The 19,479-nt window shown below is 40.8% G+C and overlaps 2 protein-coding genes across 2 annotated transcripts; one reads left to right on the top strand and one right to left on the bottom strand.

The window, feature by feature from the left end:
• Nucleotides 1-129: 129 nt before the first annotated feature.
• On the top strand, nucleotides 130-6,427 carry LOC141471373 (arylamine N-acetyltransferase, pineal gland isozyme NAT-10). The gene is made up of 2 exons (XM_074157885.1): nucleotides 130-1,792; nucleotides 4,250-6,427. Exon 2 carries the CDS (start codon nucleotides 4,255-4,257, stop codon nucleotides 5,125-5,127), a length of 873 nt encoding a protein of 290 aa, XP_074013986.1. The 5' UTR covers nucleotides 130-1,792; nucleotides 4,250-4,254; the 3' UTR covers nucleotides 5,128-6,427.
• Nucleotides 6,428-9,470: 3,043 nt separating this feature from the next.
• MPHOSPH6 (M-phase phosphoprotein 6) lies at nucleotides 9,471-18,931 on the bottom strand. The gene is made up of 5 exons (XM_074158037.1): nucleotides 18,616-18,931; nucleotides 14,731-14,843; nucleotides 13,069-13,159; nucleotides 11,931-12,028; nucleotides 9,471-11,470 (listed from the first exon to the last, which is right to left on the bottom strand). Exons 1-5 carry the CDS (start codon nucleotides 18,664-18,666, stop codon nucleotides 11,326-11,328), a joined length of 498 nt encoding a protein of 165 aa, XP_074014138.1. The 5' UTR covers nucleotides 18,667-18,931; the 3' UTR covers nucleotides 9,471-11,325.
• Nucleotides 18,932-19,479: the final 548 nt, after the last annotated feature.

The following is a 19,479-nucleotide window of genomic DNA, read 5'->3' as shown; positions in this document are numbered from 1 at the left end:
TAAACACAAAGCTTGGTAAATACACTGCTAATTAATTGTATATACCAATTACATGTTTTTTCTTGATCTTCTTTAGAAACTGAGACATCTTACTACCTCTAATTTGCTTATATGGAAATTGCTTTTTGACTCCATAACATTTTGTTCCACCTCTCTGGATCTTGTTTTATTTCAGCTATATTTTGTGGCAAAGGAGACCAAAATGATACAGAAGGAGAAGCTGTGTTACCATTTTACACAAAAGACCTCTAACCTTTTTAGGTATTATTTCCCATCTTCTTCTCTACAGAGCTTTACAAATTATTCACTTCCTTCCTTTAACTGTCTGAAATAGAAAGTTGAGCTGAATTTGGCTTTCAAAGACCTCATAAAAGAAAAAGAAAGGTTAAGACTTTCTCAAAACAAGCCGCTATTAGGTGCTGATTAGCTTATGGTGAAATAAGTTGAAAGACTCAAGTCCCATACCCTTACCAGAAATTGACTTAAAGTGAGCTATTTATGTAAGGGCACTTAAAAAATCCCAAAGCTCTGTAATTTTGAGTGTCCAATTTTTCTGAGTCTGATTTTTCGGTGCCTCTGACATCGAAACAAAATCAATAGAAGCTGAGATGATTCAATGGTTCTTAAAAATGAGGCTTTTGGTATCAAAAATAGAAACAATCAAATTTAGATCAACCTTTGCAAACTATAATCTAAATTTTTGGGACCTAACCTTCCTGAGATGTCACAAGAGTGTTATAGATAAAACTCTTCTTATTTATTACAACAGTATTCTGCACAAAAGGTACCTTAAATAAGTAATACTGCAGATGCACAAGAAAACACTGGGAAGTTAGGACATGCCACCAGTGTGGTTTCCCAGCATGTTATACATAATACAAAAGCCTTTTACCTTGATGATACCTGTGGCAGGTACTGTACAGGATGTGTCATGAAAGAAGGCGACAGAAGAGCATCGATCCTTAGCCAAGGAAAAGACTTTGACATTTGTATTATTCAACCACACAGACTCACGGGGCACCTGGTGTGCCTAAAACTCAAGCACTTACCAACAGCTCTTTGCCTTCCCAAAAGGGGCCTCCGACTTTCCACCTCCATCAAATGAAGAGGAGATGTGCTTGACAGGGAGAGAATTAAGTGAACAGCCCTACAACACTTTGAAGATGCAGAAGGCCAAGTTTTAGAGAGGAAATGCATTCCTTTGTGCAAATAAATATGTGTCATTGCATATGTTCAGTGTGGCAGCTCCAAAATAACTACCTGCTGCAGTGGAAGCTTTAAACAGATCAAAAAAGTTCCTTTGTGGGCAAAGAAGGGTCATTTTGTGCATCTGTGGAGCCTGGGAAAATGCAGCCTGCAATACCTTGGCAATTCAGTGCATCCACAAGGAAGCAGATGACTATCCTCCCCCACAAGGTGCTGGCTTCCAAAATAACAATAATTTAATTTAAAAAAAATTACGGAGCCATTTGCGACTCTCTACTGTAATTATTTTACATGGAAAACAAGTTCAGTCTGGTCTTAACTAGGGGAAAACAGAAACATCTACTAATACAGAAGAAACAAAGTTTAATTTGCTCATGGATCAGTGAAGTCCAGAAATGTGCATTCATTTTGGGTGGACTCTGCCCCTTCTCTGCCATTTAAGATTCAGGAGTAAGAGCCAGCGGACCTTAAAGAGGAAGCCAACCCTCGCAATTTGTATCCACTCCTGGCTTTACCGACTGCTGCCTCAGTAATAAACAACCCAGAAGCTGAATACATCAATAAATAAATAAGGCTATTTTAAGAGGTAAGTTTATTTTCTTAAAAAACCTCCCAAACCCCCAAACAACAAGCTTGGTTTATTTATGATGGTAAAGGTCACGGGCAGTGACATAAGCAGTATTCTCTTCAGGAAAAATGTTATAAAAATGTGTGGATATAGAGCTAAAATATCACCTGCTAAACATGGGCTCTTAAAGAGGGCAAAGCAATGATACAGAAGGACTGAAATTGCAGTCTTTCTGCTCCTCAGGCGGAGATTCTCTTGACTATGAGAGAGATGCTATTGTTTAGATACAATGGTATATACAAACTTAGAACTACAACCTCTTGTTGAAAGTTATTCTTTTAGATTTTTAATTCTATTTAAAAATATTGCAAAGGCAAAGTAAGCAAAAAAGCAATCTAATAATCAATAGATTCTGCTTTATGGGAATAAAATTACAGTTCTTTAAAAACAACTTAAAAAAATGAAATTACAAACTGTGGTTTGCATACCCCAAAAAGTCCATGTGCTGACATATTAGGATAAAAGTGGACAAATAACGTATTTTAACAGTGGAATTGCTGATAGTGTGTATAGTACTAGTAAGGAATATTTTTGCACGAACACCTTCATTTGCACATTTATATATAGTTCTTTAAAGTTGTTCTGCTGATGTTTTTCTCTGCATAAATCATAGCCACATTTGTGGGACTACCTTTTCAGTATCTAGCTTTTCATCTGATCTGCTCACAATTCAGAAGAACTGTAGCTTTCATCTCCTACAGTCAAGATCTAACGCTGATCAATCATATTATGGAGCTGCAGGGAGAAATTACAAATAATATAAACTTGAGAACCAGCTTTATGCTGGTGTGAGCTATTTACCATTCACAATTTGACTGGGTAGGATCCAATAGACATGGATTCTGCAAATCAAAAGAAGAAAGTGGCAATAGTCTTATGTTCTACTTAACAAATATTACATTGAGGATATCCCCCAACAATACACTTAAATATTACTGGAAGCTAAATTCCTTTCTGTAGAAGATAACACAGTTTTGATGGAGCTCTCCATTTACTTTGGACAGCTGCTTCTATACCATGCATATGCACATCATGAATCTGTCACTGAAAATCATCTTGAGAAATTCTGGTTTGCAGTAAACATTCAATGTTTCCCCACTGAATTTATCTGAACACAATAGTCTTCCTGAATCACTAATACTAAGTGTCTAAACCTCAGCTTAGTGTATGCACAAAAGATTTCCAAGCAGCTTTGTGGGCTGTCAAGAAGCTAAATATTTGCAGTAACTCTAGACTGCTGAAATGCTTGGTGCTTTCTTTGCAAAGGTTCAAGCCTTCAAAAGAATTTGTTCCCGGCTCCATACCCAAGCAGATGATCTACAGTGTGTTTTACAACCAGTATCTATCAGATACCTACAGAGCATCCAGCTTGTAGCGGTGGCCAGCAGACTGTGATGGGCCATTGCCAAAGCCAGGTGACTGTATGTGGCTTTCCACAGTATTAGAAGGTAGAAAATAAGTTGAGTAGCTCCTCATCCAGCAATCATCTTGCTCATGAGGAGTCCTACCTGGGCACAGCTGGAGGCAGGACAGACCAGGGATGCGCTGTATGAGGCTTCAGTAATTCTCAGTCACTTCTCCTCTGGAAGGAATAAAGTGAGGTTTGAGAAAGGCCAGGACTAGAGAGCTGTAAAGTAGCCCCTGTCCGTTTACGGGGCACCCTGCGAGACGCGGGGAACAGAGATGAGCTCTTTGTACTTTAGGTCACTTGTCTCCATTCAGATTCATTATTCCGATACCAAAATGACTTTGTGCAACACTCAGAGCAGACAAGAGACTTTGTGGTCTGCGACTCTTGCAAAGGTCAGAGGTTTTTTTCAGTTATAATTATCTGAATAAAACTTGACACTTTACAAAATGTGCAGGGAGTATCACATTCGCTTTTTCTAAGTGGAGAAAGAGCGACGTGTACTGAACGAGCAATTCATTTACCGTCACGTAGATCAGTGGCAGACTCGTGAAAAGAACACGTGAATCCTAGCTCAAATTATCCTCCCTCCAGCTGGCAGATGACACTGCCTCCCCCTCCAACACTCCTTTCACTCAACAGTGGATTTAGACCAGTTTCCATGAAGCCCCCTGACCACCCCCTAGCGTGACCTTACATTCCTCTTAACCCCGCTGGCACAATGTACATTCAGCAAATCCCCGTTTCGCAGCCCCACCATCTCAAGCTGAAACGGCATCAGGTGTTAGCCATAGGGATAACTCTTAAGGCAAAACGCAAACCCTCACATGCACTGCTCTCCTCTGGTCTGGGAACCGTTTGATAGGAATTGTTACCTTTAAAAACGGCTCTGATGAGATTCTGTAGATTAAAGCATCTTTGCTGGCAGCAGCCTGGGCAGTTTTTCACAGCATCGTAAATCATTGATGTAAAGAAACAAAACCAAAACGCAATTCCTTCCTTTACAGGTGACATGAACCTTGAAGAGTATTTTGCGAGAACTGGCTATAAAGGTTCCCTTGAAAAACAAGATTTGGAAACGCTCACCGATATATTCCAGCACCATATCCGTGCTGTCCCCTTCGAAAACCTCAGCATCCATTGTGGGGAGAAAATTACTTTGGAGCTGGAGCAGGTTTATAACAAAATCGTGCGGAGGAAGCGGGGTGGCTGGTGCATGGAGAACAACCAGCTGTTGGGCTGGGTCCTGAAACACCTGGGGTACGACGCCAGCTTTCTGGGAGCGTACGTGTTCAATCCGCATCAAAATGCCTACGCCACCATCATGACCCACCTCCTTGTAAAGGTGGTCATCGATGGCAAGGCCTATATTGTTGACGGAGGCTTTGGTGTATCCTACCAGATGTGGCAACCAATGGAGCTTGTGTCGGGGAAAGACCAGCCCCAAGCTCCCGGCGTCTTTCGCTTCACGGAAAAAAATGCCATCTGGTACCTTGAGAAAATGAGGCGGAAACAATATATCCCCAATCAAAATTTCTCTAATTCTGATCTTCTGGAGAAAAAAGAGTGTCGGAAAGTTTATATGTTCAGCCTTGAGCCACGGACAGTGGAAGATTTCCGTTTCCAGTGCACGTACCTGCAGACGTCTCCCGATTCCCTCTTTACAAAGAAGTCCATCTGCACCCTCCAGACCACCGATGGCTTTAGAGCGCTAATTGGGTGGACACTCACTGAGACCACATACAACTACAAAGAAAATATGGATCTGGTGGAGTTCGTAACTCTGGAAGATGAAGAGGTGGAAAAAACCCTCAAAGAGAAATTCAACATAACCCTGGATAGGAAACTTGTCCCAATTAATGTCAAAGGATTTTACACAATCTAGATGACCAGAAAAAACCTACAATAATGCTACGTATGTACAGTATCTTCCAGTCTGTGCAATCACCACTGTAAGATTACGGGATTCTTTTGCAGGCGATTGAAGGAAAAATACATTAGTACCAGATTAAAGTGAATTTCACTCTGGGAAAAAAAAAAAATCAAGAAATTTAAGACTCTTCTGTCAGGTAGATAGAATTATTTGCTGTGAGATGACTGCAGTTCAATTTTTGGCACAAATGTAGGATCCGATTTGAATCTGGTTATAAATTTGGGTAATAAATACGTCTGGGGAATTTTGGAGTGCCTATAGCACATAAATAGGAGTACGGATTATTAATTGTGATATGCTGCCAACGCATTTTCTATGGTTATTACAGGGAGAAAAGTCATCTGTGAGCATTTAGACAATGAAGTACACATTTAAAACTTCATTTTTCACAAGATCTAACCACTTTCAGCTCATCTCATTTCTCTACCTTCAATACAAGTAAAACAATGTCATTTTTGAAAGGGGCATTAGGAGGCATAATTCTCTCACCATCATCCTTAGACAAAACAGTACAAAATGAAAATTATCATCATGCGCATCCCCTTTTGCCATTACTGCAGTAAAATGCCCAAAGTAATTTTTGGTATGAACGTATTTTTCTGGTGATGAAAACTCTATATATTGCAGCAATATTGAGGCTGATGGGCTCTAAGGAGATGTCTACAAGCTTTGCTTCTGACAAGTAATCATCCTATAAAGGGTGAATGGTGCTTAAACATCACAGCTGGCTTAGATTTACTTCTGTCCCCAAAGGGGTGGAAATTTTGTAGTTTTAGCATTGCGAGGTATTTGTATAACAAAGGTAGAACAATGAAGCTAACCCCACTATACCCTTAATTTTGCTCTGTGTATAGCAAATATGGGAGCCCATACGGCTATCCTGAATGAGCGCCACTTAGCACAGGAGCTTTAGTGTCACAATTAAGTTCATTCTTCTGTATCAAAGTGCAAAAAATCAAGACTCCAAATAAATCGAAAGGAATCCCTTTCTTTAGAATTATTTCACAATCACATTCCCCATTTTTTATTTTTTACTTTTTCAAGAAGCCCAAACCAGGAAACCGCTGAGAAAGGGGAAACATTCTCAAATGCATCAAAAAAAATAGCAGTAAGACTGAATAACACCCTTTCTCCCCAATCTACGATGATCCTGAGTATTGGTCAAATGCTGATTCCTTCTGCTGATAGTGTATCTTTTGCACAAAGGCATCATCTGATCATAAATCTCACAAATGCTATAAGTGTATACCTGAAAATAAAGGAAAATAAAAACATAAAGAGTTACTGTAAATACAGCATTCCTTCCCAACCGCGTGACTCCTGCCCACACCATTTGTGAAGTAAACGAGGTCTGTCCAGCCATGCTATCAATCTGCCGGACAACCCTCCCCACCACAAACTTTTTGAACTAAACAAGCTGATATCGAACAAATTTGACAGCAGTGTTGGAGATGGTAAGTTCCTAGAGGTTCCTGGAAGAAGAGGAAGGCTGAGGAAGAAGACGATCACCGGAGGCCCAGTAGTCCCCTCATCTGCTGGCCTCTGCAGCCAGCAGCTCCGGGCTGGCCATGGTGTGTACCAGTTCTTCCCTGCCGATCAGCTGTGGTGGCAGCTGATGGCCTGGGTTCATGCGTACTTGCACAGGGATGAGGAACCAAGGGCCAAGCAGGAGGCGATAGGGGACACTGAAAGATCTTACTGAGGTGGGAAACAGTTCTTCTATAAATAATGTCACCAAGGACTTTGTTGTCTAATTTGCATTCATATTATTCTCTCATACTAAGGTCCCATTAAGGGTTTTTACCGCTTTCTAAATGATTGATCAAACCGAGGTGTTCCCCGAGACCCCAAGGAACATTATGAGCTTCAAAACACTCACCACCTCCATCCTAGCTGACAGAAATTCCCATCTGCATTCACCCAGGTCACCAAACCATATTTCTCTCTGCAGTGAACTACAGTTATTTTCTGGTGCTGCTGCTACCTCTTGCCTTGAGGGCAGCCATTAACAGCCTGGTTATTTTGCCTCCATACTTCTCTAGAGATGTTCCTGCTGTTGTTCCCAGGTGATTGCTCACGTTTCCTGGGTAGAGGTCCATGGACTCATATCAGCATTTTTAACTGTGCCTGCAATGATGGGACTCAACCCAGATACCCCCTTCCGCTATTCAGTTACTAAAAATCTACAGGGCTGAAACTTCAACCATGTCCCCGACTCCATCTGTCGATAACCACTCTCTGAGGGGGATTTTTCCTCTCCATGTGACAATTATAACCAGGTCCTCACTGTACAACATAAAAATCACATGAAGAAATGCCAACACCTACAGCTGAGGAACAGTTTCACAGTTTAACTAAAGTTCCCCAAAAGCTGACAAAAGCAGATTGTTGAGGTGTGAATGCCTCAAAGGGCTGAGATGAGAACGGTGTAAAAAACAAAACCAAACAAGCCCATTAGCAAGGCATTGGTGCAAAAGGGAGATGCTCTTCCAGACTGAAAATAAAAGAAACCACCAAGTCCTTAAAGCATCAGCTCTTTGAGAAACTTGTGTTCATACACAGAAGGGAAACAGGGGATGTCTGACATCCTTCACCACCACTTTGCTTCAACACTCTCGCTGAAAAAGGTTTAATAAGAACCTGAGCTATTGTGCATTTAGTTGTAGACTGTTGCTGAAATGAAGCAGAACAAGTGCTTATAATCCCCCACCCAGGACTTGTCTAATTCCAAATACAATTTAGAAGTACGGTTTTCCAATTAACAGAAAGACGAGACATTTCTTTTTAAATCTGAATGCTGGATTAAGTCCCAGAACCGCAGCCCAGATGCCCACTACACACACACACACACACGCACGCAATGCCCAGCGGCAGGGATGGCCATCCGCGATTGCGGAATTGTATAATGGAGTGTCTAACGACAGAGCAAGACACACCACAGAAGAAACACGGTTCAAACTCCATGGCACCGCTGAACACCCTCCCCCCTCCCCAGGGAATCAAAGTTTAACACGCTCATGCATTACTAAAGGGAGGCCACAGGGTGGCTTGCTTCGGTTGGACTCTGGTCCTGGACTTCCTAAGATCCAGTACTAAGCGGAATAAAAGTAACAAAAGGAGAAACATCAGCAAGGAGGAGGAAGTCGTTCAAAACTACCGTATTTCCAACATCAGCAGTTATTACAGGAATAAACACCGTCAGCCTGTCAAAGGGAGGGGCGGCGCTTCACCTGAGGGGAGACGGTGCTTAAACTTCACACTGTGAGCTCTCAGCCAGCACGAACTGCGACGCGCACTTTGCTTTGTTGGCTTTAATAGCTACCTGAGCGTACCAGGCACAACCCCTTCTGGCGTGTGATAACTCTTTACAGGTAGCCATTTTCTTTAATGAAAATGCTTACTACTTACCCAACTCGCTTCTGTTCTCAGAGAAGAAACGCTTTTCGTTTTAGAAACATGACCACGTGGGAAAGTTCTACAGCTCAGGCAGCTGCACATGGAAATGCGTCGCATCTGAGACTGTGTCAGAGCCAAGAAAGCCTGAATTAATGCAGGTTCGCATTATGAATATTTCAGCGCTACTACTTCTCTGTCAAGAGTAGTTGAAGCACAGATTTTATACAGCAGAACGTTTCTACCCTGGCTAGGAAGCTAGAGCCTGACTTAAAACACACACATATATATATGTATTTATAAGGCTGGAAATATAGACGGGTATTTCAGAAGATCTCATCATAAAATGCCTGCTTGTAACTCTAGGCACTTAAAGTACATTTAAAAAGTCATGTAGGGTTGATTTTTAGTTTTGTCTTGCTCATAACAATGCACTATGAATAGGGCTTTTAAAGATGCATTTCACAAACTCCCCATGAATGAGACGGGGCTAAAAATTCGCAGTTGGTCTTGCTGTAGCGTTTCAATAGCTCACCTCGCCACCAGCTAAACGTGAACAGCAGAGCACCCAAACTTGAAGACAATAAACCAAAATCTATCATTTCTTCACAGTAGGTGTGGGGCATGTTTAGGAAACAGAAGAACCACGTTCCCCCCCTCCCAAATTCCAAAATAACAGATTTTCTAGGAAGCTGTTCAGAGTTCACTCTTGCTCTTACCCACGCACCATGACACTCACACTTCCAGCCACACTCCAGGAAATGACACGAAATTAAGGACCAGTGTATGGCAGAACACCCTTTAACTGTGCAAAATGAGCCCCCATTGGACTCAACAGAACTCTGCAACGCAAGGGAGCTCTCTGCATAGAGCCTTCACAAAAAAGGACTTCACACAGAGTTCATCTGAGCCACTAATCGTTATCAAAATTACCCAAAAGCTCCTTTACATGACACCACTGGAACCTTCTCCAATCTGCTGTCTCTCGGGGTGTGCAACCGCAGTGACATCTCCTGGTTGCTGGTGGTTCACCAGAACACGCTTTCCCCCCCTCAACTATCCAGCACAGCTATGCAGAAATTCTCTCTCCATTGAAGAAATGTGTTCAGATAGAGGGGCATCATTTTCCTACTAATAAGCAAGAAAGAATAATGAGGTATATTCTGAGTTTTTCTTGTGATGACCAACAATTAATCATTTCTTAGCTCAGGTCACATCTTCCATGGGATGAAAAATGTCTTGCCATCATTAACTTCTTTTCAGCTAGCAATAATATATGATCAGGTTTTAAGTAATTGAACCAGTAGCATTTAATTAGCTCTGAAAAACTATCTCAGATCATGAATCACAGACTTTCCACCTGTATAAGGTCCCCTTACTAGGTTAAAAGTATATTTCTCTTTCCATGTGTGATCCATCTTGAATATCTAATGAGGTGCTTTTGATATATGGATTATAGTTCATGTATCACATCCAAAATACAGCAGACACACAGTCTCTTTCTTTATATAATCGAGTTTCATGTCTTGCTTCACTGAGTTATTTAAAAAGGACTAAAAAAAAGCCTCTTCTGTCCATGAGAGAATGGCCACTACTTGCTTCAATTCAACAAATTCCTATTTCTTCAGAGAGTCAGCATTAAGGATGAGTAACTTAAGACATCTACTTGGGGAAATGAAGTAATAGAAAGAAATATTTCCTGTTGAAAGGCAGGATGCAGAGAACTGTTATGATTTTAGACACGACCACATCGACATTTTTCAATAGGTCCAGAACACTGACCGACCAAGGGGCATCATGTTTCCGTCCTAACAGTTCTTCATATGGCTTCATTGCACACGCTAAACAGAAAAAAGTCACTGCAGTCAACTAATATTTGGGGACATCTGTGGCGAGCACAAAACAGGATCGCTTCTTGTATCAGGTTGTATTAAGCATCATTTTTTACATTAAATTAGCTAAACCACAATCATTAACCACAAAACCCCACAGTTTTTATTCAGCTTTCAAATATGTTTCTGAAGCTGTTATTATGCTTTTATGACAAGACCTAGATAATTATAAGATTGGAATTTTTTTCTGCTGAAAAAGACAAGATTAGCAAACTTCTTTTGGAAGCCAGAAATTAAGACTCACAATCTGCTCAAGTGTCAAACTGTAAACGTTGCCCAATATTTGGCTTGCTCTATAAAAAAAGTTTTACTACAAACCCCTCTATTTTTAAATAAGCTTTATAAAAAATAAAATTCAACCAAATCAATTTTCTCTCTCTCTTCTTTTCCCATCTAATTTTAGAACAGTAAAAAAACAGAATACATGTTTCTGCTGACTTTTTCAATTTGAAGACAGCTAAGGTTTTCATTTTCATAATTAAAAAAGCAGTGAAAGCTGAACTGTGTTACTGGATTGGACAAAGCTCGTCTTTACTCCAAATACTTCTTTCAGATGTTATCATAAATTGTAAATAACGTTGCTCTCGATTGCATGTGACACTTGATCTAATTATACCTAACATTTTAAAAGGCTGATGGGATTAGTGCCCCACACATTAAAAGCTGCTGAGAGAGGAAAGGATGTATGACATCCATTATACACACATCCACTTTGAAAAATGTTTGTCCTGTGGATGGTAGAAATTTCCATGAGAACAGACACACATTTACAAATCTATCCTTTACATTAAACAGCAAAACCTCCAGTTCGTGGTACTCTATTTGGTAGATAACAATTTTATCAGCTCCAGCTGTGCAGTTGACATTAGTCCTGAGGTTTTAAGAACTTTTTCTTAGCTTTTTTGCTAGGTCTTGTGTTACTATCCCCATCTTCATCTTCATCCTGGAGTACACGCTGGTCTCTTTTCCTCAAGAATTTCTTCCCTATTGTTCCCACTAACGTTTCATATCTGTAAAGATAATAAAAAAATTTATAGCTTTTACTAAAATCAGAGAAAACTTCAATGGAGCAAATCAGAAATCTAATCAACAATTTAAGTGGTGTAAAAAAGCTGGTCATCAGAAGCTTAAGAAGCACACTACTACATGGTCAATTATTATACTATTATTCATTCTGATAATTTGGGTTTGTTAGGAATCTAGAACAAGGAGGGAATTAGCACGGAATACCTGGATATCAAAGGGCAGAAAAACCCTACAAGATATTTTACCCCCCAAAGTGATAGAGATTCCACTGAATACACACCAGAATTCCTAGAAAAACAGTTCTCTGAAGTACCATATCTGTCAGGTTTTGGTTTTTTTTGTTTGTTTTAATTTGTTTGCTTTTTGGGTTTATTTTCACACACACACTGCAGTAACATATCATATTCCTAGCTAATATTGATTATGTCATAAAATATAATTCACCTTCTGGCCATTTCTTCATCTGACACATCAGCCTCCATTTTATCATCCACTTCAATTTCTTCTTCCTTGCACCTAGAGTTCATTTGGATCATTAACTTCTGAAAATAAAGTAAGAAATAACTTAAACATGCAACCCTGACACAGTGGCAACTACGCAGAAATTCACGGGTAGGAGAAACACGTAAAACGTAAAGATCAAATTTAAAAATTGTTTTGCTCTTCTTGGTCAGGCTAGAGCATACTGTTACAAACTCATCAAGAAAAGGCAACGTGCCTGTCTGTTGCTAAGCTGAGCTTTGAATTTGCCTTTGGGAAAAGGGACAACACAGAGACAGGGTTTTCAGTGGATTGTACTATTCAAACATCCTCAAGGGCACGCCAGACATCTTCAGGAGATCAGAGAATTAGATCATAATTAATTTTTCATTGTGATGTTAGCACATAGTCCTTGAAATGGTTTTGTTAAGAAGGAAAAATATCTGCAAGGATTTACAATAAACTACTAGTAAAAACCATGAAGCAATAATATGCCAAGTCACAGTGAGAGCAAGTTCAAAATAACTAAAAGAATCCCCTGTTAAATCACCTTGCACAGCCTTTTGCATACCTGTCAGTCTTTACACCTTCATCCTCGGACTTCAGTTCAGTGGTAACAGTTTTATTACTATCTCAGTGTAGTTCTATCAGCATGAACCATGCCAAAAAGAAATTAAAAGACTCCCTCGACCAGAATTTTTAGCTTGGAACTTTAAGCCCTCACTTACACAAGTAAGTGTTGAATATCAATAGGGTTGAATTGGAATAGGGTTGTAGGACCAGACTCTGAATTAAATTCCAGAGGGAAAAGTGAGTTATTGTTTTGGTGAGCAGCATGTGGGACAATTTCCTCACTTGAGGCAAGGAAAATCTGCAGGAGTCATGCAATTACTGACCATCAACACATGGAGAGAAAAAGCATCTATTTACTAGATGCTGCGTTGATCAACATTTTGGTTTGAATCAGGGATTTCCTGTATGGGGGAGGATTTATGGAAGGTGACACAAAGGCCAAACATGCACTGTGAACACTCAAATCCCCATCCCCAAGGGCTTCAACCCTAATGCGAGACCACCTCAAAACAGAATATTTAAATGGTACCTCAATTTCTGGATTGAACCCTTTGAAGGACATTCTGCCATAAAGTAGATCCTCACATGGCATAAAGCTCCTTTCTTCTATTATAAAGCTCCTGCATGAAACCACAAAGCATTTGTCAGATGGTATGCTTTAAAATAATCAAATTAAACAAATGCAAAAAGCATTTGTTGTCTTCCCCACACACAAATAAACAAAACCGCAGTGGATTTTAAACCATCATCTACTTTCTGAAGCGTAATTGCTTTGATAAATCTTTCAATACAAGGATCTTGGAGTGCAAAGGAATACTTTTTGCCAGTAAAGCTGTGCCAGTTCCACAAGCAAAATTAACTCTCCTGACAAAAAGCACTCTTTGCTGGTATGATTCCACCTACATTAATGCTTTTGCCAGAATAAAAATACCACATAAATATCACTCTCCAGGTGGCATTACTATAACAGCAAAAGCTTCTAATTAATTTTTCATTGTGATGTTAGACCTGGCATTAGTTGAGTCTGTCAGGATATAAACCACTGTTTAATTCTCTGTTCAGCAGAGAAAGATTTCCCCTTTCTCCCTCCTTTTTTCCTCTTTTAATGAGCATGGAGTGAGAAAAGATACATGACCCTGAGGCGTTCATAATACACGTGTTAGATAAAAGTACTTCCGTGAATTGTTCCATCCTTCTTTTCCTCGCACACGTATGCACCTCTTCCCTCATCCTCTTCACCTTCATGTAAAACAAACTCCTACGATCATAGGAAGTTAGGCTGAAGAGAACAAGCTCATTCTCTCTTCTACCTCAAGGTAGGATCAGTTAAACGTGTACCATGAACAGCAGAGGTCCATCTAACCTGTCCTCAAAAGACTTCCAATGATGAAGAATCCAGTGTCTCCTTAGGCAACCTATTCCACTACTTCAATAGACTCACTGTTGGAAAAATTCTCCCAACATCCAGCCTGAACCTTCCTTGCTGCAACTGAAGCTCAAATACCTTTTTGCCATATCCACCAAGTCATGGAAAATAGTTTATCAATGACCTTATTCAACTACAGTGAATTCCCAGGACCCCAGCTTTTAAAAAATTAGGTATGTTCTCCCTCAATGGAATTTTTGTCCTCTTTTGAAAGGACAAATATCAAGCAATTTTAAAAGTAGTTCTCTTGCTATTTAAAGCACCTTTCTAAATAGCAGGAATGGACATTTTCTTCCTTATTAGCTAATGGCAAAAATAAAGGAAGGTTTATCTGTCCTATTTCAAAAATGGGATTTTAAATGAGCTGGACTCAAGAAGACAGTAACTGTCCTGAATGGACCTAACTGTGTGACTGGAGCTGAATTTACAATTTACAAGTTTCAAACTTCTTTTTTTCAAATGAAGGGGAAAAGCAGCAATGAATGAATTGGTCCCTGCCTGAAAGAAACTAATTACATGCATCTAGAAGAATGTGTGAGTGAAACAAAACAACACACACAAGAAATGAAAGTAGGTCAAGCTGCACTAGGAAACCTTGAGAACGTCCCTGAAAATAAATAAATAAGCTGTAATGCCAGTCTGTCACTATTTTTGCTTCTGTTAATTAGTTATTAACAATACTTTTTAAATAGGAAAAAATATGTATATTCTATTCCCACTCCACAACAATCCAATAATGCTAAGTACAAAAGCGTACAAGCTTACTCTTTCTCCTTTAGATCTGGCAAATCAAGATACCAGTGTTCTTCACTAATTATCTTCTTTTCTTCTTCTTCTAATAGTTTTTTAGTTTGTGAATCCAAACCCCTTTGCATGAACTAAAAAAAAAAGAAAAACACACAGTTTCGGTTTTTTGCATCATTAGTATGTGCTTAAAATGCAATAATTACATGATGACAATTATCCATTACATAATATTTAACAGTTGATATAAAAGGTAAATGCTTTTTGTGATTTTTTTCTATGGGTTTAGTCTAAGTTCGGGCAAACAGGCAATGGAAAAGTAAACAACTGCTGATCACAACCATCTACTGGAAGTCAGTCAGTCAGTCACATACGTACTTCACACAAAGAAACAGACCTTTCCTGATTAGTTTTGACAGATCTGAGTTGTTACAACTCCATTAACTTTGCTAAGATTTTTCTAACGTTTCAGCAAAGGTCGGAGAGAATGTAAGGGCGTTGAAGTTAATGCTGCATATGAGAAATCAACATGACCCATATCAACAGCACTGGAGCTCAGAGCTAGAGCTAGGTCATACCAGGTTGGCCATTGTTTGAAACATCTATACTTTCAACCATCCTCTTCTTTCCCCAGATTTCATTTAATGAACTGGCTTGCGTTTGTAGCTCTGAAGGCTGGAACCTGCCTTTGGAAGTGGAAAAAAAGTAACTGGGGCCACAAAAAGAAGTCTTCTGTATCCAGCTGTGCTAAAGGAAGATGTCACCTGCTCTTAACTTCTCATTGATGAGCCACCAAAGTAGCAGGATGTGTACCTACCTGTAAACTCACTGCAGGAACAGTCTGCCCAGTTAGCTGAAACCAATAATTTAGTTTAGGGTATGGCTGCTAATTTTGCCTAATACAAGACCATTCTTGTAAATTGTTTCCTCGGTGATAACCTTTGGCAGAGGATGGGAACAGGCAGATAGGAACAGTAACCTCTCTCACAGCTGGGAGCAACAGAGGACATCTGAAAAAATGCCGAGAGTGCAAAACTACAGACCTGATGTATGTGAAACATCCTTTTTCTTTCCATTTGTCTCATCAGGTGCCTGAATTGAATGGCAATTTAAGCACCAACAATGTTAACCAAAGTTGCTGAAAAAAACCAGAACTCTTCATGACTTTACAGTAGTAATCCTTATATTCTCTCATCCCTAGGAGCTGAGATCTCCCTTATGGTCTACAGAAAGCGTTTGAATGACTGTATCTGTCAGAGGTGTACATTTATACCAATGCAACTCCCAGCTAGAGGCAAGGCTACCAGTACAGTTTAGACACACTCCTGCACAAAAAAAATTACTTTGTGGCTATCAAAGCACACCTGTATGTGCAACACTACAGAGGAATTTCATATCAACCAATTTTACCTCTCTCATTTAACGCAGCATCAATTTTGTGTTTAGATAAGCCTGCAGGCTGACAGATAACGTGCCAGTGGGGCTCATTTATCTTTTGAAGACTAGCAGAGACATTTTCTAGGTCCCAGCTAAAATGGGGTTGGCTGGGAATAAAGCCCAAGAAGGCATCACAAAACACTTCCTTTCCACAAAAGTCCTGCATTACTGAGATTATTTAAAATATATAGGTAATATATAGGTAATATATATTATTTACAATCCTCCCCTTTTCAGTCTTTACAAAATGCCCAAGCAAAACAAACCAAATCCTGAAGTAAAAGCCAATATAGTGCTAGTGCCTCATTTTCCATTTATATTTCTATTTGCATCCATTTGTACAAGACCTTTAATGAAAGAAAAATTGACTTTTGTTTTCTGAGTCAATTCAAAATATGTCAAAGCTTTCCAATTAAAATTACAGTATCTTCTTGAGGAAAATAAGGGAATCTATCATGTGGAAAACCTTATTGCTCAAGGAAATTGGTTAGCCAGTCAGAAATCTCAACAGGAAAAATTCTGCTACAAGCACCCAATTAAATAATCATTTCATGTTACATTTTAAAGATTATGTTCCTGAAGATTACTACAGGAATAACTAGATAAAAAATATGTCATTGCATTTATCTAAAATGTAAACACACATGGATGAATTAAAAATATATCCATTGTGGTAGACACACAGAGTATTTAAGTCAATAAACTGAGTGGTTATTTGGATCAGTTTCCCGAAGCAATGAGACCTGGACCAAATGGTGCAAGATCTAAAAGCAGGAGCCATCCTTCAACATCCAGAGGTGAGTACACGTGGTCCAGGGCTTAGTGCAAATGGTCTTCACAACGCTACCACTGACCATGCCACCTTTGGGTGCCACTCTACCCACCCGCTGAATCGTGATAATACATCTTATCAGTACCTGCAGAAGCAGCTACTGAAGGATTAATTAAAACTTTTGTAAACAAGAAAATCTGAAAAAGGGAAGTGCTAAATACAAGATCTGTATATGACCTTTTCAAAACCTACTCATCTCTTCAAAGCTGGTTACTACTGCCCGAACTGTAAACCTGCAAATGTCATAGCAGCATATTCACGGGCTGGTTCTCCTCAGCCTTCCAAAGAGGAGAATCTAAAAACTGGCTTTTGAAATCTCCAGGGGGTTAATAAACTGGCAAAAAAAAAAAAAAAAGAGAGAGCAGAAATTTCACTTTAAGAGAATATTACATAAAAATAAGAAAAAACAATGGCACTGCAATCCAGGTTAAGGGAGTCATATGCTGCTGGCTTAACTAAGCTCAACATCTACTCCTTTTGGAGAGTGAGGCAAGATGTGTTCCATACCCTCTGTGGACAAGTTTTAGTCTTTCATTAGCAGCATCTGTTAATTGGGATAAATATTCCACCATCTTACGTATCAGAGTACACTTTACATGAAAGATTAAACTGAAGTTTAGACCTAAACTCCTTTCAGCCAGTGTCTGACATATAGTCCCATATAAAATATGGGTAAAAAAAGTGGTTAAATAGAACACCACAAGCAAGACGCCACAAAGGCCCCTTCATATTCAGTTATAAAAATTTAATGGATACTAACATTTTAAAAAAAAATTAATGACAACTCAACTTTTATTGGTTGCTTTCCAGCAATAAAGACCCATCAATCACAGGAGAATGTACTCCACTGAATTAGGTGTTGTAGCACACGACATGAAGCAGAATCCATCAGCCAGTAAGCGGAGACTAATTTCACATTGGTCTTGTCATGAGATTCACAATTCCAAGTGTAATGGGCACGTCACGATGTTACTAACAGCCCTTACATTTATGAGTGGGAAAGGTGGTTAGCACTGCCATTGAGAGTGGCTATTTTATTAGCCATCGGCGTAAACAGACAAAAAAATGGATACAATAAAAAATGGTGCCCAGAAGTTGTCTCTTGCTAGGCTGAGGCTTTTGCTGCAACCATGAGGCTGCTCTCCTGGACCAAGCCCTCCAGCACCCTGATTTATAATCCCCCGAGGCTTCTTGCCAGCATTTAACCAGCCCAGTATTTGCTGACACCTCCCCGAAATCGCCTCTTGCCGGCCAAGCTGGAAGGGAGCAGCCCACAGAGCTGTAGGCCTGAGTGGAAGGGCGAGCAAAGCCGAAGCTAAATGCATTATGTATTTCAAAAACGTGCGTTACAGAGGCAGCAGGCAGCCATGCCCGCCCGTCAGACCGGCACAGACGCTGCGTGGCCAGGCGCAGACATGGAAAATGCCCCAGACCGGGGAAGGGCCGCCCGAGACGGCCTGGTTTACCTGGGAGACCTCCCCCGACCCCTCACGGCCCAAGCATACGCCGCCTCAGGCCGCGGACCCGCGGCGAGCAGCTCCCCGGGAGCAGCGGGCCCGACCGCCCTCTCCTCATCCCACCGCGGGCCAGGCCTCCGGCACCCCCCCGTCCTCCTTCCCTCCCCGCTCCCCCCTCACCTTCATGCGCAGCAGGTTCTTGGAAAGCTTCGTCTTCACCTCCCCGGCCATGGCGGCCGGCGTTGCCCGCAGGCCGCAGCCGGTCCCCGCGCTCGCGTAGCGTCCAGGCCGCGCAGGCCGGGGGAGGAGCGGGAGGCGGCGGCGGCGGCGCGGCTCCACCCTCCGCGTCCGGGGCCCTGCGCACACTCCGAGCGGGGCCGGGGCGTGCGCGTTTGGTGCAAAACAATCTTAAAACGTGCAACTTTGCTGTACAGAGCCGGTTGTGTGGGGTGAGGGAGGTGGGGTGTGCGAGCAGGAGATAAATCTGGCTCGGTATGAAATGGTAAATTAGTAGGGGAACCTGAGATTTCTGACCGACGCTCATGTGTTCTGTAGTGCTGCCGGCTTACGGTTTCAACCATAGTTTTCTGATACTTCAAAGAGAGAAGGAAAGGGATCCCGTTTTCTGAATCAGGGAGTATCTCATATTGGCATTGGCAGACTGCTTGACTTGTTGAGCTTTCATTTTTTTAAAGTCAGTACTGACTTTTACTTGCAAAAAAAGGCCAAACCACAAAATGGTCAAATGTGATTAAAACTGGAAAGCACATAAATTCAAAGACAGAATCACAGAATGATTTAGGTTGGATGTTAAAGACTATCCAGTTCCAGCCCCCCTGCCCTGGGCAGGGACACCTCCCACCAGACCAGGTTGGTCAAAGCCCCATCCAGCCTGGCCTTGAGCACCTCCAGGGATGGGGCATCCACAACTTCTCAGGGCAACCTGTGCCAGTGCCTCACCAACCTCATAGTGAAATATTTCTTCCTGATATCCAATCTAAATCTACCTTCTTCCAGTTTGAAACCATTATCCCTCATCCTATC

This window comes from Numenius arquata, chromosome 13, assembly GCF_964106895.1.
Source record: "Numenius arquata chromosome 13, bNumArq3.hap1.1, whole genome shotgun sequence".
Lineage (NCBI taxonomy): Eukaryota > Metazoa > Chordata > Aves > Charadriiformes > Scolopacidae > Numenius > Numenius arquata.
The sequence above is the reverse complement of the archived record's forward strand: the minus strand, read 5'-3'. Positions and strand labels throughout refer to the sequence as shown.

What these genes read in the sequence shown, in the direction of transcription:
- LOC141471373 (XM_074157885.1), top strand. Translation starts at nt 4,255, where the DNA reads ATGAACCTTGAAGAGTATTTTGCGAGAACTGGCTATAAAGGTTCCCTT.
- MPHOSPH6 (XM_074158037.1), bottom strand. Translation starts at nt 18,666, where the DNA reads ATGGCCGGGGAGGTGAAGACGAAGCTTTCCAAGAACCTGCTGCGCATG. An exon ending in CCAGATCTAAAGGAGAAAGA is followed by an intron (nt 13,160 to 14,730) that starts GTAAGCTTGTAC and finishes GGTTTCATGCAG; the next exon opens with GAGCTTTATAATAGAAGAAA. An exon ending in GATGAAGAAATGGCCAGAAG is followed by an intron (nt 11,471 to 11,930) that starts GTGAATTATATT and finishes TTATCTTTACAG; the next exon opens with ATATGAAACGTTAGTGGGAA.